Below are 20,109 nucleotides of genomic sequence, written 5' to 3'. Positions count from 1 at the left end.
GAAAATATAGGCAACCACTCACTTGACCCACTGAATATCCACATAAAAATCTTAAGGAATGTCTTAAGTTCTTCTTAAGCTAGAGTTTGAGATGGTCCCATGCTGTAGTTGCCCATTCATACAGAACCAAGAAACATCAACATGTTTAGGGGTGACTAAGCTACATAGGACTAAACTTGAGGTGACTTATCTTCATCTACCCACAATTCTACGATTTCCCATATGCCAGTTTCCCCCGCTTTTCTGTCACTAAGATCATCTCTGCCAGTTGTCTCTGCCATCTATTACTATTTTCCATTTTTAACTTGGTGCCATGCTGCTATGTGCTCTAATTTTCCTAACACACATCGTCCTAATCTCTAAGTGAAACTCCTGACCTCATCTGCAGTAACCTTATACATTGTTCCAATACCTTTTCTCATTTATTGTGATATGCCCATTACTGCACTCTGAAGGCTTTATTCTTTATTCCTACTTTTTCTGCTTGCCTTACTAACCTGTGATTTTATGGACCTTCTCTCGTCAGATTTTTCTGCTTTGACATTGCTTGCTGCATAAAACATCTTTAATGTTTCTATAGTACTTCTTCAAATATGTGGGTTTTCTCATTTGTGTATGGATACTGTTGTTCGGGCTATAAAAAGATAAATTTCCTCTTAGCAGATTCTATTATTATTATTATTATTATTATTATTATTATTGGACATTTGCAGAGGGCACAGTACATAAAGCAGACTAATATATATTCTGGGCAACCCATAATCAAGGAGGCCTCTAATATTTACCATTTGAAGTCCATTTCAGACTTATTGAATTCTGAGGTGCCAATCCTAATTACTACAATGCAAGCTGGCCAAATTTGCATATGCTCCACTTATGCTAAAGTATTTTAGATGCATTTAGCAAAATTACATATACCGTATTTTTTGCACCATAACACTCACTTTTTTCCTCCTAGAAAGTAAGGGGAAATGTCTGTGCATGTTATGGAGCGAATGCCTGCGGGTGGCGGGGCGGATCTGCTGCAGTCGTGAGCAGAGGATCCATGGTTCCCCTTCCTTCCCTCCTCCGTGGTTACAAAGCATGGATCCACATGGATCCTCAGGATTTTTGCATTGGGCTACTCCAAACTCATTGTCAGATCACATGTCTGTGGCCACAGCATGAACCACAAAAATCATATATCCACTATTTCGTTTAGAATATTTTTTTTCTTGTTTTCCTGCTCTAAAAACTACGTGCGTGTTATGGTCTGGTGCGTGTTATAGAGCGAAAAATACGGTATTTTAATGAATGCAGTTTGCAGACACCTTGCTGAAGTACTTGTTACTTCAATCTGCTAATCAAGTTAACTCTTAAGGAAGTAGCTGCTCAGCTAGTAACTTCTGGTAGCTAAATATGACAAAGCTTCTGCAGCTATTTGGTGCATATAAACTTTTCAAGGCAGAGGATGCAAAATATGCAAGACTCTCCAAACATACCCAAAGGAGTTTTCAAACCACTGAACCACATAATCACTTTCATCCTTTACCAAAGATATGTTTAGTGAAAAGCTAGAGATAAATTTAATTGCTGCCAGAATTTAACAATGCAAGTGCGTCTTCAGGATTTAGAGAAGATATTTTTTAAAGTCAGCTACAACAATCACAAAAAATTGTGCACTCTCTAGGGAGAGTTAATTATAATGCACTTAGAATTATATTCACCTGTTAACTATTTGTGCAAGCAATTTTAGGAAGTAACTTTTAACTGGAAGAACGGTATAAGTAGAGTAATTGAGGTTCTCTTCCCTTCTACACACCAATAGGAACAATCCAGAAATCCCCTGCTATCTTTTGCAAAGATGTAAATGCTATTTAGTCTATTTTTATTTTCAAGTGCAACACTTAACCTTCCCTAGTACTACCTAATCTTATACAGTCAAACTACATTTTTAGTGCTATGTGAAAAAGTTTCTTAATAAAAATAAAATTCATTGTAATCTCCCCTCAGTCTCAAATAAGAATTGAAGCTTCATACAACATTCACCATCTGCTGTTAATGTCTTTGCTTTGTTTAATCTGTTGGTTATATTATATATTATTGGCTACCTGCTTTTAAAAACTGGTAGACAGCTGTACCTTTATGATCAGGCTACACTGTGGACATTCAGAAAAGCAGACTATAAATGACTATTATTACTAATTGAGTTACAAATATTGGTGTCTCTTTATCCTTCTGTATTCAACCCTTGAATAATCTTGAATTAGTAGCAGAGCTATCTTACCAATAGGCGCTAGGGGTGTGGGGCACCAGGGCACTGGGCTCTCGGGGGCGCCAGGCTGAGTCTGGGGCCCGAGAGTTGACTCTGAGGAAGAGCCCACCCGTCGGCCAAAGCACTGTGGCAGGCTCTTCTGCTGCTGGAGGCTCTGTGCTGCAAGTTCGGGAGCGACCGAGCCAGCAAGGAACTGAGGCGGCCGGCCAGCTCTGCCCTCCTGCGCGCCTGGGACAGGGCAACCGGGGGGGGGGGGGGGAGGCAGATCTTTGCACCCCTGGAATGAGAAGATACCAACTCAACACAAAAGTTTTTAATGTAAACTATGTTGTGGTGTGGATACCAAGGTGTTGTGGACTCTGAAGAAGCACGAGCTCAGGGCAAAAAGGAGAAACGAGCTAAGAGGAAGGCACATTCGGCGAATCTCACTATGATCAACTCCTGCATGGAAACCTATGTCCCCACTGTGGAAGGATGCGTGGATCCAGAATTGGCCTCCACAGTCACTTACGGACTCACTGTTAAGTTTGTTTCCATGGAAGACAATCTTACTCGACTACAAGCGATCGCCAAAAGAAGAAAAAAGAAAGAAGTCTTATCTGCTGCAATCTCCTACTAAACTGTTAAGTACGATAAAAAACAATTTCATGTAAAAAATGATAGAGGAATAGGAAATAGCTGTTAGGCACTATGTAGTACACAAAGACGACAGCCAATGGTAAAAATGATTATGAGATGGTATGATAAAACAATCTTGCTTTCAAATCCAATTTGTTGCTACTTTCAGACTTCTTGCCAGAGGTTATAGCTGCATGGATCAGTGTTCTTCCTGCTGGGATTGTCACAAGAGATATCACTATAATGGCTCATCTCTCTTTGAACACTGCTGTGGAAAAAAGAACAATCTGGGACGCAAGCAAAGCTGTGATGAGAGGGTTCTTGATACAACAGAACGCCATAAAGAAAAGACTACAAAATGAGAAAAAGGACAAGATTTTGGGGAAAATTAAAGAGTTAGAGAAGAAACTAAGAGTAAACCCGAAGTCACAGCCGATTTTGAGAGAAATTAAACTTCATCAGGCACAATATTCTAAACTGATAAATCAGGAAATAGAATGGAAGATTAAATCAATGAAACAAAAAACATTTGAATCGGCTAATAAATGTGGGAAACTGCTGGCTTGGCAGTTGAAGAAGAGACAAAAGCTGAACATAGTAACAAATTTGGAAATAGAAGGAAGGAATATTCAGAACCCGGTGGAAATTAGAAAATGTTTCCAGAAATATTTTAAGAAATTATACACTCAAGGGCCACAAAAGGAGGAAGAGATTGCAAAATTTTTGGAGAAAAATGGACTTAAAAAACTATCACAAGAAAATAGATCACTCCTGAATAGTAAAATAACACGATTAGAGATAGAACAGGCCATTCAGAATATGAAGTTGGGCAAGTCTCCAGGGCCAGATGGCTTGACCTCCAAGTACTATAAGACATTAAGTGACTATTTGATTCAACCACTGATGGAGGTCAGCAATGAAATTATGGAGGGAAAGAAGGCGCCTGAATCGTGGAAGGAAGCTTTCATCACATTGATACCAAAATCAGAAACTGAAAAGACACAACTTAAGAACTACCGTCCCATTTCCCTTTTAAATGTGGATTACAAAATATTCGCTGACGTTTTGGCAGGAAGACTCAAAAGAGTTTTAAATGAGATAATTCATAAAGACCAGGCAGGCTTTCTCCCAGGAAGACATTTATTTGCTAATACAAGGAACATTATTGACATTTTGGAACTTTTGCAAACAAATATTAACACTAAAGCAGTTCTAATTTTTATAGATGCGGAGAAGGCCTTCGATAACATTTCTTGGAAATTTATGAAGGGGAATTTAAAAGAAATGGGAGTGGGGCGGGGTTTTGAAAATGGGATTGACGCGATTTATTCAGAACAAAAGGCAAAACTGATAGTCAACAATGTGGTTACAGAAGAGTTTAAGATTGAAAAAGGGACACGACAAGGCTGCCCGATTTCCCCCTTGCTGTTTATTTCTGTCCTGGAGGTGCTCTTGAACTTGATTAGAGGGGACCGGTTGGTGCAAGGGATTCAGATCGGAGCGAAACAATATAAACTTAAAGCTTTTGCAGATGACCTTGTTTTGACATTGCAAGAGCCAGAATCTAGTACAAAAAGAGTGTTACAATTGATTCAGGACTTTGGTCGGGTAGCGGGCTTTAAACTAAACAAACAGAAAACTAAGGTGTTGGGAAAAAACTTGACAGATGCAGAGTCAGAACGGTTTCAGAGAGAAACAGAACTAACTGTGGTTAAAAAAGTAAAGTACCTAGGGGTAAACATAACAGCAAAAAATCTGAGTCTATTTAAGGATAATTATGAAAAATGTTGGTCTGAAATTAAGAGAGACTTGGACAGTTGGTCAAAACTGAAGCTTTCTTTGTTAGGCCGAATTGCTGCTATTAAGATGAATGTATTGCCTAAGATGTTGTTTTTGTTTCAAACATTGCAAATTGTGGATAAGACGGAGTGCTTCAGGAAGTGGCAGAGAGATATTTCTAAATTTGTCTGGCAGGGCAAAAAGCCCAGAATTAAGTTTAAGATATTAACTGATGCGAAAGAAAGAGGGGGCTTTGCCCTGCCAGACTTAAGGTTGTACTACGAAGCCGCAGCTTTCTGCTGGCTAAAAGACTGGCTACTTCTAGAGGACACTGATGTGTTAGATTTAGAAGGTTTTAATAATGCATTTGGCTGGCATGCATACTTATGGTATGACAAAGTTAAGATCAATAAGGCCTTTAAGAACCATATTGTCAGGAAAGCAGTGTTTAATGTCTGGACAAAATACAAAGACCTATTGGAAAATAAAACTCCAAGATGGCTATCACCTCTGGAGGCTAAGGCCCGAAAAAGACCCAATATGGAGGCCAAATGGCCGAAATATTGGGAAATAATAGAGAAAGAGGGCAACAATTGGAAATTGCAGAGTTTGGAAAAAATGAAAGACAAAGTGCGAGACTGGTTACATTACGCTCAGATTCAAGAAATTTTTAAAAAGGATAAAAAGTTAGGATTCCAGGTGGAGAAATCGAAGTTGGAAACAGAATTGTTAGAACCTAAGACTAAAGTACTCTCAAGAATGTATAACTTGCTGTTGAAATGGAATACACAAGATGAAATGGTTAAGTCGGCCATGATAAAGTGGGCACAGGATATTGGGCATAATATTATGTTTGAGGATTGGGAAAGGTTGTGGACCACGGGGATGAACTTCACGGCATGTAATGCTCTGAAGGAAAATGTAATGAAAATGATATATAGGTGGTACATGACCCCAGTTAAACTAGCCAAAATATGCCATGTGCCAGACAATAAATGTTGGAAATGTAAGGAAAATGAAGGAACATTCTTTCACCTCTGGTGGACTTGTCCCAGGGTGAAGGTCTTCTGGGAAATGATATATAATGAGCTGAAAAAGGTATTTAAGTATACCTTCCTTAAGAAACCAGAGGCCTTCCTCCTGGGCATTGTCGGCCAGATGGTGCCAAAGAAGGACCGAACATTCTTTTTGTACGCAACAGCAGCAGCAAGGATACTTATCGCCAAGAAGTGGAAAACTCAAGATCTACCCACTCTGGAAGAATGGCAGATGCAGCTGATGGACTATATGCAACTGGCTGAGATGACCGGCAGAATTCGAGACCTGGGAGAAGAGAGGGTTGAAGAAGATTGGAGGAAATTTAAGACTTATTTACAAAAATATTGTGATTTGGTGGAAAGTTAAGTAGGATGTTTGATCATAAATAATTGGCCACCACAAAATCGGATCGAAATGGGATGTAAAGTGAGATTAAGAGAAATTAATTTACAGAGGATTATATTTAATTAAGTGGTTATAAAATTTGCAAATTAGATGACAAATTGCTGGGAAAAATTTATGATGATGAAAATGGCAGCGGGAGATGTGAGGAAGTCCAAAGAAGTCATGAAACTCTGTTGAGATAAAAGAAAGGTTGTTTATCTTTGTACTTTATTTTGTAAAAACCCCTAATAAAAATTTATTAAAAAAAAATATAATGGCTCATCTCTCACACCAAGGAATTCCTCACAGATGATCTCCATCCAGACCCTTCCTTTACACTCAATCATCCTGCCGCAGTTTTAAATACCAAACAAAAGGCAGTGAATCACCATCACTAGTGCATGCTAAATGTCTTTAAAAAGAAAACAAATACATCCAAATTTCCACACTGATGCATTTAAAAATGTCGTCCCAAAAATGCGCACAACTGCATTTTTTAAATAAAAAATTCATTATAATGAGGTCTTTGAAACATTTTAATATATCATCTTCCAAGGCTTGTTGGATAATTGCTCGATTTTTCAAAGGCTAAACTTTTGGAAAACCTTAGCATCATATATATTCATCTACCACTATTTTTTTTTGGGGGGGGGGGGAATAGTTCCTTTCTGGAAAACTCTATTTGAAATTGCCATTTGTGATCTCCATAGTAAATACAAAGTTTTGTAGCCATTTAACAGTTTATGAGGAAGGTTCTAAGTAAAAGAGCCATATCTATTTTTCCAATAGTCATTCTATTAAAGTTAATATGGGCTCTTGCAATTAAGTAAATAATAACCAAACTTTGCAATCACAGGTTGCTAATAGGAAGTAGTAATGGTGAACTACAATTTGTTGGCAAATTTGCTTATAATTCTATTGTCAGCATGAGACCTTAATTATTAGTACACTCATTTAAAAACATGTAGTCTAACGAATCTTACAAGCAAGTAAATTAGATTAAAGAAGTGAATCTAAATGCATGTTTTAGCTATCAAACTTGATAAATGAAAATGCTGTAAAGGTGTTGCTGCTCTGGAAAAATTGGCTTCCTGAACTATGGGACCAAAGCAAAGGAGTTGCCCACATATTGTGTATATCACATGAGAAGGAATCCATTTAAAAAAATGAAAATTTAAATAAGATTAGAAATAATGAGTACTATCTAGAAATGGATTGCCAACTAGAGGCATTGTGACAAAACTTGGCTTCCTGTACCATCTCTCTTTCCCCGCCACACCTGTGTTTCTAAATTATGCAGGTGGTGGCATTTGCTGCAAAGGACACTCGATCCTTCATTGCTCAAAGTGTCTGCTGACAGTCAAAACAGCTGTATCCATTTTCTACATGCCCAGCAAAACAGGATGTGAGAAAAGGGCTGGCTTCAGATTTTAGGGAATCCTGGAAAAGTGCCCTTTTGTGGGCCCTCTTTTACGACAGCAGGTCCCAGAGCCCTTATCTTCCAAAGGTAAAGGGCCCCTGACCATTAGGTTCAGTCGTGACTGACTCTGGGGTTGTGGCACTCATTTCGCTTTATTGGCCAAGGGAGCCGGGGTACAGCTTCCGGGTCATGTGGCCACCATGACTAAGCCGCTTCTGGTGAACCAGAGCAGCGCACGGAAACGCCGTTTACCTTCCCGCCGGAGCGGTACCTATTATCTACTTGCACTTTGAGGTGCTTTCGAACTGCTAGGTGGGCAGGAGCACGGACCGAGCAACAGGAGCTCACCCCGTCGCGGGGATTCGAACCGCCAACCTTCTGATCGGCAAGACCTAGGCTCTGTGGTTTAACCCATAGCACCACCCGCATCCCTACTTATCTTGTAGTTGGCAGCTATGCTGCGGTCAGCAACAGGCAATTTAAAACCTCCACTACATTTTTCTTCCCATAATGCCTCTGATTTAGCTTTCTCTGGGGCATTGTGGAAAATTAAAATAGTAGCCCAAGGGGGGCTTCAATTTTTCCTGCTACAGGAGACAAAGGCTAATGATGTTACAAATACAACCACCCACATGCCTTTAAGTATATACAGAAGTTGAGAAGCAACAGAGAATAGATCTGCTGCTTCTTCTGCATGGCAGCTCTCCAGATATTTAAAGATCATTATCATGACTACCTGTAATCTTCTACCCAACTCTTTCAATTCCCGCCCCCCAGATCCAGTACCATCCTGGATGCCCTTCTTGGAACACACATCAGTTTCTCACTGCTCTTGTTCACATGTGGCACCCAGAACCGGGCACAATATTCCAAATTCAGCTTGACCAGAGCTGAATAGACAGGAACTATTACTTCCACTGGATGACATCTAAGATTTCATTCACTTTTAAAGCAGCTGCATCACACTTCAGAGAATCACATTACTAGGGGAAGAGAGGAGGCAGAACTTTGACATTTTTCACAGAGCGCTGCTGGGAACTATGGTACTAAGTATTTGGAACACTTTGATATTCTAGTAGCTGTTTGACTTTGGTTAAATGAATTCTCCAATATGAGGATCCATTTCCATTATGATGATAGTTTAGAACTGCCAGCTGTTCTTCGAGGAATAGGACATGACTGACCCTTCTGGATACAGTCTGACACCATAGTAGGATCAGTTACAGATAGGTAGCCGTGTTGGTCTGCCATAGTCAAAACAAAAAAAATTCCTTCCAGTAGCACCTTAAAGACCAACTAAGTCAGTTCTTGGTATGAGCTTTCGTGTGCATGCACACTTCTTCAGATACCGTGTGCATGCACACGAAAGCTCATACCAAGAACTGACTTAGTTGGTCTTTAAGGTGCTACTGGAAGGATTTTTTTTGTTTTGACCATAGTAGGATGTCAGACCCTCAGAAGTTTGCACTTGAATTTTTGCAATGTCAACATTCCATGTCCCTGGAAAGGGACCCTGGTGCAAAAATTTACTGGTGTTTAGGTCAAAATTACTTGTGAAGATTTTCACAAGAGCACTCACTGAACATGTGTGTGTGGGTATACATTCAAAGCATCATTACTGCCCAGAACTTAGGAGTTAAGGCCAAGTCAGACAGTGCACAACGAAAGCTGAGTGAACACTTGGAAGATTGGCAGTTTAGCAGTTATTCAAATGTCTGCTCATTAGCACAAACCCATAGCTGGACATAGACAATACTGTGCTTCAGCTGGGTCTATTCTATGTGATCAAATATCTCCCTCCAGGTACAAGGTACTAGGCTTCGGTTGGTTTTGTCTGACTCTTGAGAGTACATAGCACGGAGAATCACAATTCCTAGGTAGAGTTCCCCCCACCAGGTAAAGTTGATGAAATATGATTAATGGTAAACAAGGCCGTGCAAATGGTCATGTGTCTCAGTGAAGGCATTTTCATAAGTTAATTCCCCGAGTAACACATGCTCTACAGAAATGAAGGCATGCAGCTTTGGGATGTAGGGGATTATGATCTGACTGAAAACCTGAAGCTTAGCTGGTTAATGAATTTCAGTTCCTTATGGTGGTACATCAAAGCAAAAGGATGCAGCCATATTTGATGCACATGTATGGTAAATCACTCATGAGCCTTGGGGTGCGAGGGAAGTCTGCCTGAAATGTTTAGGAAACTTTGCAATGACCAACAGCATCTTGCAAGCAAAGGGGCTGCAGCCACAAATCTCAGGATTTGCCCATGTGTAGCAGACACAGACGTGTGCTCATCCTTGCCCTACAATAGCTCCTCCTATTTTATTCCTTGAAGCAAGCTCCTTTTCATTTCATGGCACGGGCTTCTTTGTACTGCAAAATATTACGACTGTGCCAGTAATAAAAGATATACCTGGCTTCATCTCCACTCAATGTAATCTCTCCTGGCTCCACACTGCACTGCACGCACAATTATCTTAAGGATATGTGCTTTTATATGATACCATAATGCAAAATCATTAGCATTATTTCAAAAGCTGTTTTTAAGTATTCATGCTAAAGTAAATGTATGTATCTTTTCCAGCAACCACTATCATTTGAAGTGCATAACAGAGATCTGGTTTTACATGTTTTAACAGTTACCTGATACTTGTGTTTCATTCCATCCACTTCACCCTATATTTAACACATAAGGCATTTTGCAGTTAGTAGAAATGAAAAGCACAGTGCAAGATCCAGTTAAGCACTTTTAAGCTGCATTGGTTTCAATGGGAGAAAGGTAAGCACACACTTTGTTAACTATGAGCAAAATATCAAGATTCCAAGACTGTGGAAGACTACAGGAAAGAAACAGGAAGAGAATGAATGCTTCATCCTAATATGTCATAGCAAAGGTTACTATTTACTCACAAAAAAGGAAGATTATCATCTGATGTGAGAAAGTAGTGTCCACCAAAGAAGTGTATCTTTTTTCTTTTTTGCCAAAAACCAAACACAGAATAAAAGATAGGCGTAACTGCTGAAAACAAACAACAACATGCCAGGTTGGCGTGTATGAAGATGGTAACAGAGCATCTTCATGATCAATTCCAGGAGGATATGGCAAGGGGAGAATCAAAGTATTTCTGTCAAAGAGATGTCTGTATAGGCTCTGGAAGCAGCAAGTTTGCTTTCTTATTTTAGAGGTTATTGCAGTCCAAGGGCTTGAATACGCATGTTCCCTTATTAGGAATCAGAGCTGAAACTGACTGTGGAATATGAGACCAAGCTGGACACAATGCTGTCTTATAGGCCTTCTGTTCATTCAGGTATATCATCAAGCCAGCCATATTTATTAAGTGAGCTAGAAAGAGTTGTCCTCTCAAATGCCTTTATCAATTGGACTACAGTAATTTGTTAAAATTCTACCACTGTGCACCTACAGAGTAAAATGGGTCCAGTTAATCCCAAGGGATGAGGCAAGTGTGATCTTTATTCCCTGTATATTTTGCTCAGATGCTCCAGCCTTTTAGTAGACGCTCTTTTCAGGACCTACATATCTGAAGTCTTAAGGCTAAGGGGAAAGAGCTTTGCAAACAGCACACTGGTTACTCAGTCAGATCCAAAGTGAACAGATAGAGAGTAACTAAACGAAAATTTTGACTTCTTTGAGGTACCCCATTAAGGAAGAAACACCAGAAACCACTGGGACTAGAACTACTGAACATTGTGGGTTTTTTAAAGTGCCTCTTTTGGTGGCAGCAAGGTTAAACCAAGTCCCTACATTCCTAGGACTACTCGCATCAGCGCCTAGAGACAACTTTTGCCTTGTAGATCCTGGACACATAGAAATCATGTAATTTGGGGATACAAGTTTTTAAATATTAAGTGTCCTTTGTCAATGGTCAGGAATGATGGGCGTTGTAGTCCAGCAACATCTGGAGGACATGTTTCCCATCCCTGTGCTAGGAGTTCAGTAAGAAAGCTGTTTTGGTTATAAAGGTTTTTGTTGCCAATAAGGATTACTAGTTTGAATGGCCCATGGCACCAAAAGTTCCATGTGCAACACCTTATGGCTGGATATGATATTGAAACTGACCCATATACCAATTCCAAGGCATCTGGCTGTCACCACAAAGCTCTTTGTACAGCAGAGAGACAACAGAGGAAACAAGTGCGGTGACTGTAGTACTCTCCCATCTGCCCACCATACAAACAGCCAAGACACAATTATCCCATCCACGGAATTTCATACAATTATTAGTATTCAATTTTTTAGCTGTTTTATAAAATCTGTACTAGATAGCATCAGTTCTGGATAGCATCATCTACATATCTGTAGAGTTTGACTAAAACTAAAACGTGTGCAATACAGCCTGTGCTTTTAAAAGCTTTCCACATCTCACAGTTGTCTATCAAGTTAAGTTCTTAGATTTGAAATACACTGGAACAAATTCCAGAAAACCAAGAATGCCTAACTTCTTCTAACACAAATACTCTAAGAACAAAGGATACATAAAATATTTAATCTTTACCCACCTATAATAGAGGGCCAATTAAATGTATTCTAACAATGTACTGAAATAATCAATGTTGCATGTAAACTGCACTAAATAGCAAGAAAAGCCCTTTATAATTTCCTTTATAATTTCAAATATGAATGCAAAACAATGTTAATTTTGACTGAGAAGTCATATATTTCTAGCCCCTTAAGTATAATTTCCCACCATCTGGCAGGGCCCAGTTTTGTGGCCAATGCATGAAGAGAGATAACTGGAGCAATGTGGCCTTTAGCAGCCCAAATGTGGGCTAGGTGTTTGGCCATGTGGACTGCAACAAGTCTGATAAGGATTTATAATGTACTCTCTGCAAGACCCATCAAAATATTACTTTCCTCCTAAAAACAGTATGCCTTAATTTTTCAATGGGTTTTCAGTTAGTGCTCCATGAAGTTGCTTAGCTGTAATAGATTATTTTTGAACGATGCCCACGCATAGTTACACATACAGGCAGCTAGTCGGAGAGGCGAATTAACGGCAAATTATTAAAACACAGTCAAAAATACATAAATATTCTCTCTTACTCTAGCTTGCTGACAGATACATGTGCAAGTGGAGCCTTTCCTTTAGTACTTAGCACTGTGTTAGAAGTTTTCTGTGAAGTGGCTGGCTTACCTCAGAGTAACTCCACTGAACACAGTAGAACTTATTTCCAAGACAGCTCTGCCATTTATATACACGTCTGACAACAAATGCTTGAGAAAGTAAATGAACTGGCTCTTAAAAGGGAAGCAAATATATCATCTACTCAGTATCATGAGAACACTGAAAGTTAGCAGCTCTGTAAAAACCAAGCATTCGTTTTTTGAAAGAAAGGGAGGGGAAGTTATAGAAATGTATATATTCTGGGGGTTTTTCCCTTTATTTTTTAAAACACATTTTCTCCAACTTTGTTGAGATGAGAAAGCTTGTCAGACCTTTGTGGTAAGTATCACCCATTCCATAAAAGTGACGCTATTGCTAGCAGAAAAGATGCTGCCCTCGTGCCCTCAAGCAAAGTCACTGTCATTATTTGACAGCTGGGGTAATATGGGAATATGTTATGCTGGTGGGGAAATAACTTGACAAGATTGCAGGAGAGCTGCATGGCATATTATGAACAAAAGTATGCTGTCTATATGTGTGAAAAATATAAACATTTAATAATGTTTACCGCCTCTAAATAAAAAGCATTTGTCCATACCTGAAAAATCACATTTTTAAATTTATCAAGACACAAGCAACAATCAGTGGCTGACTGATACTGATATTTTCATCATGAATACAGGGCTAAAGATTGTACTAAAGAATATGCGTACCCTTTTTAGTTATACACTTGTATAGGAGAGATTCCTGATAGGGTAACCTTTGGTAACTAAGTCTGGGCTTACTTTTTCTTGAATGATACACATTTCCATTCAAAAGAAAGTCAGAGATGAGTCTATTCTAACAATAAATTGTTAGTATTTGTTAATTTACATTACGTTTTACATTGGGCTAGTGCAGTGATGGCGTAACTTGGCTCTCCAGCTGTTTTGGGACTACAACTCCCATCATCCCTAGCTAACAGGAACAGTGGTCAGGGATGATGGGAACTGTAGTCCCAAAACAGCTGGAGGGCCACGTTTGGCCACCAATGCGCTAGTGCTTTAGATGAAAGAGAAGACATTTAACTTTCCCTTCTTGATCTTCATTTGGGAAAAGATACTTTCCAAATCTGATTTCTCTGCTGACAAGGAGAAGGTTGCTCTGGCTAAACCTAAAAACCCAGTGCTATTTCACTGCTCTAGCACCTAAATGACACTTACTGGAAATAGGATTTACAGGTGGAAAGAAAGCGGAGGTGTTGGCAACTGTAGTTTGCAATTCATTTCTCAATCATTCAGGGAAAATGTATATGGCCACTCAACTTCCTGTGCGTGCATGTGCGTAAGTTTTATGCTAAGACCGCAATCTAAAGAAGTTCAAGGGCAAAGGCAATAGAAGGTTTCCTGCATGGTGTTGCTCTCACTTTCTCACTTTGCCATTTGGGGCTGGAAAGCAGAGACTTGTGCATCAGCAGCACAATAGGAAAGGGCTGAACCCCATCCACTGAGTTAGCCTGCTAGATCCAGTGTTTCCTCCCCCCCGCTCCCCTCCCCTGGTTTTAACCCAGCTAGAAATATCAGTGTGCCTGTGGTAACAGCATTCTCTGGAGGAAGCACAAGCCTTTGCAGAACTCACAAGCACCCAAAAGGTATCAAAGGTACACTATGCATAGATGTACTAAAAGGCTTCGTTAAAAAAATTCCTAAGCTCTTGCAAAACAACTTTCATCTAAAGTAAGGTGTTATTCAGCAAGGCAGATTGTACAGAAGATCACGAGGTTTTTCAAAATGACTAAAACATTGCCTTAAAGTGACAACCCTGATGTAACTAAACAGAGCCACAAGGAGTCCTCATAAGACAATTTTTCTGGTACCGTGTGCTCATTTAAATGGTAGTTAAACTGGCCCACGCTGAAAGCAATGCAACAATCTACAGTTTTGTCATATCAAAGTTCTGGTGTCTTCAAGATATAATGTTTTTGGGAAGAAGTCCTCAGTGACTAACAGAGAATTTAAATTCATACTATAGAAAAACTGTTTCAGTTTTAAGGGCTGTCTAGATTTGTATATCTGTTTTAATTCATCCAGACACTGAACACTGCTTTCAAGTGCCTTTTTAAAGGCTCAGATGTCCAAGCCACAGTGAGCTTTAAATGATTCTATACCAAAATTGTATCTTCTTAAGGAAGACTGATTTTATTAATAACTGGCTTTGCAGTAAACTAATTATTCTTTAATTTGTAGAAGAAAACTGCAAATTAAAAACACATTTTTGCCTTCTGGATTTTCTATGGTTACTGATTCAAATACGTTTAGTAAATAAATCTTTTTAAACTGTATACTGGTCAAGTCTCCCTTTCAGGATACAGACCATTTATATAAACTGTACATTGGCCATCTAATTGCATACACATATTAGAAGTTCTGAAGTAGAGTCAGCAAAAGTATTTTCACATTTTCCCAATTAAATGTCCACTGTCTCTTTAAATGTTTTTACAGATTAGAAGGAAACAGATTAATAATGAACTAAAATATATAAAACATAGACTGTTTAAAATGGCGTAGCAATACCATATGAGCAATATCTAACTAAATCATACTTAGAGCAGATCCACTGAATGGACAAGTTACATTAGTCCATTGATTTCGTTGTAACATCAGAGTAATACTAACATTGGACTATGCTCTGTAAACAATCATTAAATGTTAAAAGTGTAAAATAGTCAACAGTTAAATGACTGTACAACAAAACTGAATAATTTTGGACTAGAAAATAGTTTTCAAAACATTGAATTACTCTTTATCAAACCAATCAGCTATGCAGTTTCCTATTCTTGAAATAGTAAAACAGAATAACAGCAACAGATTGAAGTAAGCCCTTATTATTCTTTTTTTTTAAAAAAAAACCTAATTCATATATAAACCTGCAATGAGTTGTGAAAAACATCTTCTAAACATTCACTTTTTCTGCATTTTCACAAGACTTTTTAACTTACTTTGGAGGATGTAGAGTCACACTCTTGACAAATCCACCCATAACCAGTTTGTTTCGGAGACTTTTTCAAGGGAGGGTCCAAACAGCCAAAATGATAGCAGAGCCTGCATTCATCGCACCTACATAAGAAAGAGATACATTTCTTCAATATTCAGTATCAAATTCATCCATTGAAAATAAAATAAGGGTTATCAACACAACCAGAACATGTAAAGTCCAGAAACTTATTTGTATTAAGACTATTATAGCAGCTAAAAATGTTGCAAACAATTCTGCTTTGTGCATTAAAAGTTTTCCAAGAACTGTAATACGTTGAAGCATAGCTGAATATGCTGAAGGGAGACTCAAACAGGAAGGGAATCTTTGTAGACACACTCTAGATAGAGTCTATGACAGATTTCAAGTGTTCAAATCCAGATTTGACTGTTTAGGCCAAATATTGTAGATGGCGTAGTGAAAGATTAAAATGGTTTGTGGTGATACAGTCGTACCTTAGAAGTCAAACGGAATCCGTTCCGGCAGTCTGTTCGACTTCCAAAATGTTCGGAAACCAAATCGCGGCTTCTGATTGGCTGCAGGAAGCTCCTGCAGCCAATCAGAAGCAGTGGAATCCCCGTCAGACGTTCAGGTTCCAAAAGAACGTTCACAAGCTGGAACAATCACTTTTTCGTTTGTGGAGTTCGGGAGCCATAATGTCCGAGTTCCAGGGCTTTTGGGATCCAAGGTATGACTGCACATTTCTAAATTAATTGAAATAAACCATTTGGTAATGATGAAGTAAAGATGGAATGCAGCCCCTGACATGTAATAAATAAGTATCACAGCACACATGAGATTCTGGATAAGGACATAAGTGCTTGCAGCATTTCCCTCACATATTCAGGTACTTTGTTTACTGTATGTTGACTTATTTTCCCCCTCAATTTGAATTTGTAAAGAAGTAATTACAGAAACATAATTTGCACTCTGAAGGCTTTCAAATGTTTTTAGGTTTTAAAATTCAACCTTAGCTATTTTCTGTGCTAAGTTTTTACAATCTGTAGGATGCTTCCTGCTCATCATCCCACCTGTTGGAGAGGTGAGAAAAGCAGAAACATAAGAGAGGATGTTTTCAGTGATGGCACTATAAACTCCCGCCCAAGTCCACCACCTGGACCACACTTAGGAGTATTGGGAAAACCCACTGGGCTTCATTGGTGTCAGGACCTATACTGGAAATTTTCACTGCTGCTGTTTTTCTGAAGATGTTAGATTATTAATTGCATTGTATTATCTGTGTTGTTTAATTATGCTGTTAGCTGCCCTGAACTCCCTTATGGGAGGATGGGTAGGAAACAAGAATGACAAATAAATAAGCCAGAACGAAGAAAATAATGAAACAGTTTTCCTTGTTCTTCTTGTTGAAGACTGCTTCGATACCTCTGAAAAAACCACCTTTATAAGAAGTGGTGTGTTTGTTTTGTCAAAAGGCTGCAATCCTGTGCTCTGTTTTGGGGTATAAATCCCATTGATCTCTGTTACTCTTATTTCAAGTAAAACTGCACTGCTTAGGTCAAAGGACATTTACATTATACAATATAAGTAAACTACATGGCAGCGGCTAACAGGAAGAAAAGTACATTGAACTGAGACATATTTTTTCACAAGTAGCTGCCTTCACTTCACCATGCATTTTCAAAACTGATTTAATTCCATTTCATCACATAAAGAACTAGCAAAATAAACATAAGGTTTGATACTTTAGCAAAAAATAAATTTAAATGTCAATTTGATTTTATACCACCGAGAGATAGCATCTAAAATCCCATTTATATACAGATTAACCCAATTCAACATATATTAAAGTAAGTACTTCATGACAGAGACTGTAAGGGGGAAAAGCTAACAGAATAGATCCCCCGCTCCTTTAAATTACCTTTGAACAAAAAGATTTGCTTATCTTATGTGAGAATAAGTCTAAGAATTTTGAACAAGGGGACTAGCAATGTACTTTCTACATGTCAAACAATGGTTGAGAAGGGCAAAATCCCAGTTAGCGAGCCTTTGCTTTTTAAAAATGTTGTTTATTAATGTACCAATGGTACTATCAGGAAGAGAAATCCCCACTCAGAAGAATGAGCAGGAAGCCCCATCCCCTTCCATCCCTCCCCTTGGCCGCAATGCAAGATACCTGGCTTACCACATATTAAAGTAAGGGAAATTATACACAGTATCATGTAAGACAAAGTCTAAAGTGGCCTAACTGCACCACTGTTCTGCTTATACAAAGGTTCTGATTATTCATCACCTGGAGAAGCTAGCTTAATGAAAAAGTGTACAGAGCAAATACCTCTAAGAGGAAACAAGAAGGGTGCATAGTGCAGGGAATAGCTAGCTTACAAAGCATCATTGGCCAACCTGGCGGAAGGGAACTCCTCCTTCCCAGCTACCAAACTCCAAACAAACCAATGGCTCAGATTAAACCACGCAGAAAACATTTTTTGTGGTACAACTTCACAATATTGTTGTTTCCCGCCGAGATGACTCTTGATGCCACCACAAGAAGGAAAGTGATTCAAAAGTATAAGCAAATCAAAATATAAGTGTGGTTTGTATACCCTTGTTATAAACAAACTATGGTTTAGTATGATTTCACAATAAACCATGGCTTGTTTTTAAACTCTGATGACACATGTGAACCGCCAAAGTTACAAAGCACTTGTATTCCCCAGAAGTCATCCTTTCAAAGAAAAGTTAGAAAGACTGTAGAAAGCTGAAATATCTGCTGTAATAACTATCACTACCAAGCATGGTAAAAACAAGCTATCATGGAGACTACAAGCAAAAGATGCAATAAAAAAATGTTTTAAAGAATGAAAGAAATAGTTTACACTGAACAACAATGCCTAAGAGCTGCTGAAGAAACAAACGAAATTCATGTTTTTAAATGCTAGCTTATTTTCTGGTAAAGTTGGTGTATTTTCCAAATTCAACCAGTTTCTTTTAAACGTTAGAGAACAAGACATTTGAAGTAAGCACATACAATAAATTAAGGACCTGGAGGCTTCTTTCCTGGAGAGTTGAAGGTGGCATGATAGAGCCATCGCTGCCCATATGGTGCACAGGCTTATTTTTTCCCCCTGTCTTGTTCTCTTTGGGAAAATAGGTTTTTGAAGAACTACAAAAACCTGAAAATTGGACAAAGAAATTACTGTGAACATCATGGGCAATGGCAGCTTCATCATACCATGTTCATTCACCATAGGCACAGACCAGACATAACTCTCTTGATCTAAAAAATTATAGCTTATTTCATCAGGAACATGCTCCCCACCACCTCTCATTCCTTGCACTTCATAATGTGTGAACCAGGATCAGATTCCCCATTTATGTTGTAGTTTGCACTCAAGAGGTTAAACCATACTTGTCTGATTTAATGAGAAACTATGGCTTTAAAAAACCTATTGCCTTCACAGCCATTGTTCATTAGATTGAGACAGTTATGTCTGAACCATGCCTACAAAATCTGATATGATACAGCCATATTTGCCCCTGGTGTACGAAGCAATTTCTTCTGCCCAATTAATATGAAGCAGGGGATGGGGCGGAAGCTATTTTGAGCGAATGGGTAGAAGAGATGAAAGCTGAACCCACATTCTCCCTGACAATTTCTGCCACCCAGACAATTTGCTGCTTCAGTTCAGATGTTTTTCCTCATGGTAGGGCCCTGAGAGTAACACCCACTGGAAGAAATGCACCAGAGGAGAAATGTTTTTCAACTGAAGGGCAAAAGCACGGGTTGCTCCCAAAAGTGCTTCATTCCTCACCCCACTATGGTCTGATTTGCACGTCACATTGAATCATGGTTAAAAGTAAACTATGGTTTAACGTGAATCAGCAAAGTGCTGGTGCACACTGCTTGAAAATCCCCGCTTAGCTTCTCCCCTGTCTCTGTTGTTGTCACAGTAGGTGGGAAGGAAACTAGCTTAGCATTGCAGGAACATCAGTGCCTGTTGTTTTGTTACTAGCTTACTGCATGTGGTTGTTTGGGAGAAACAAGCCACAAGTGCTGCCTTGCCACCAGGGCTCATTTCTCCTGGCTAGAAGTGATGGTTGCTCATTCACAGCTTACTGCATGTGGTTGTTTGGGAGAAACAAGCCACAAGTGCTGCCTTGCCACCAGGGCTCATTTCTCCTGGCTAGAAGTGATGGTTGCTCATTCACAGTAAGCCATAAATCAGGGGTGGGATTTTTTATTTTATTTTTCAAATCAAGGCCAAGATTTCCCGCTACGCACATGTCAGTGGTGGATGGGACCACAGGAAAAGGTGGCAGAGCAAGAAATGAAAATTCTAGCTTTGTACAGTAGGCTAGTTTCCTCCTGTCTGTCCTTCACACAGACAAGAGGAAGGCACTGCCAGAGTTCAAGGCTAAATTCAAGCCAAACAAAAACACTAAGGGTGAGAAGCAGGGTCAGTGAAGGTTATGGCCTGGGGAGATTTTCAAGGGACTTGGAAGGCCACATTTGGCCACTAAGC

General features: G+C 39.1%; 1 protein-coding gene across 10 annotated transcripts in view; it reads right to left on the bottom strand.

Annotated features, from left to right (window-relative positions):
* PHF14 (PHD finger protein 14) overlaps positions 1-20,109 on the bottom strand; it is a 136,152-nt gene that overhangs the window by 40,202 nt on the left and 75,841 nt on the right. For 5 of the 10 annotated variants that reach the window (XM_083705255.1, XM_083705259.1, XM_083705260.1 and 2 more), the window contains 2 exons: positions 15,594-15,711; positions 10,137-10,169 (listed from right to left, as the gene is read on the bottom strand). In XM_083705255.1, the coding sequence (XP_083561381.1) occupies positions 10,137-10,169; positions 15,594-15,711 (151 nt within the window). Of the gene's footprint in view, positions 1-10,136; positions 10,170-15,593; positions 15,712-18,710; positions 18,760-20,109 lie in introns of those variants that run through there. The other 5 variants (XM_083705257.1, XM_083705256.1, XM_083705261.1 and 2 more) reach the window with 2 other exon arrangements.

This window comes from Podarcis gaigeae, assembly GCF_964106915.1.
Source record: "Podarcis gaigeae genome assembly, chromosome: 12".
In the NCBI taxonomy this organism is placed as follows: Eukaryota; Metazoa; Chordata; class Lepidosauria; order Squamata; family Lacertidae; genus Podarcis; species Podarcis gaigeae.
The sequence above is the reverse complement of the archived record's forward strand: the minus strand, read 5'-3'. Positions and strand labels throughout refer to the sequence as shown.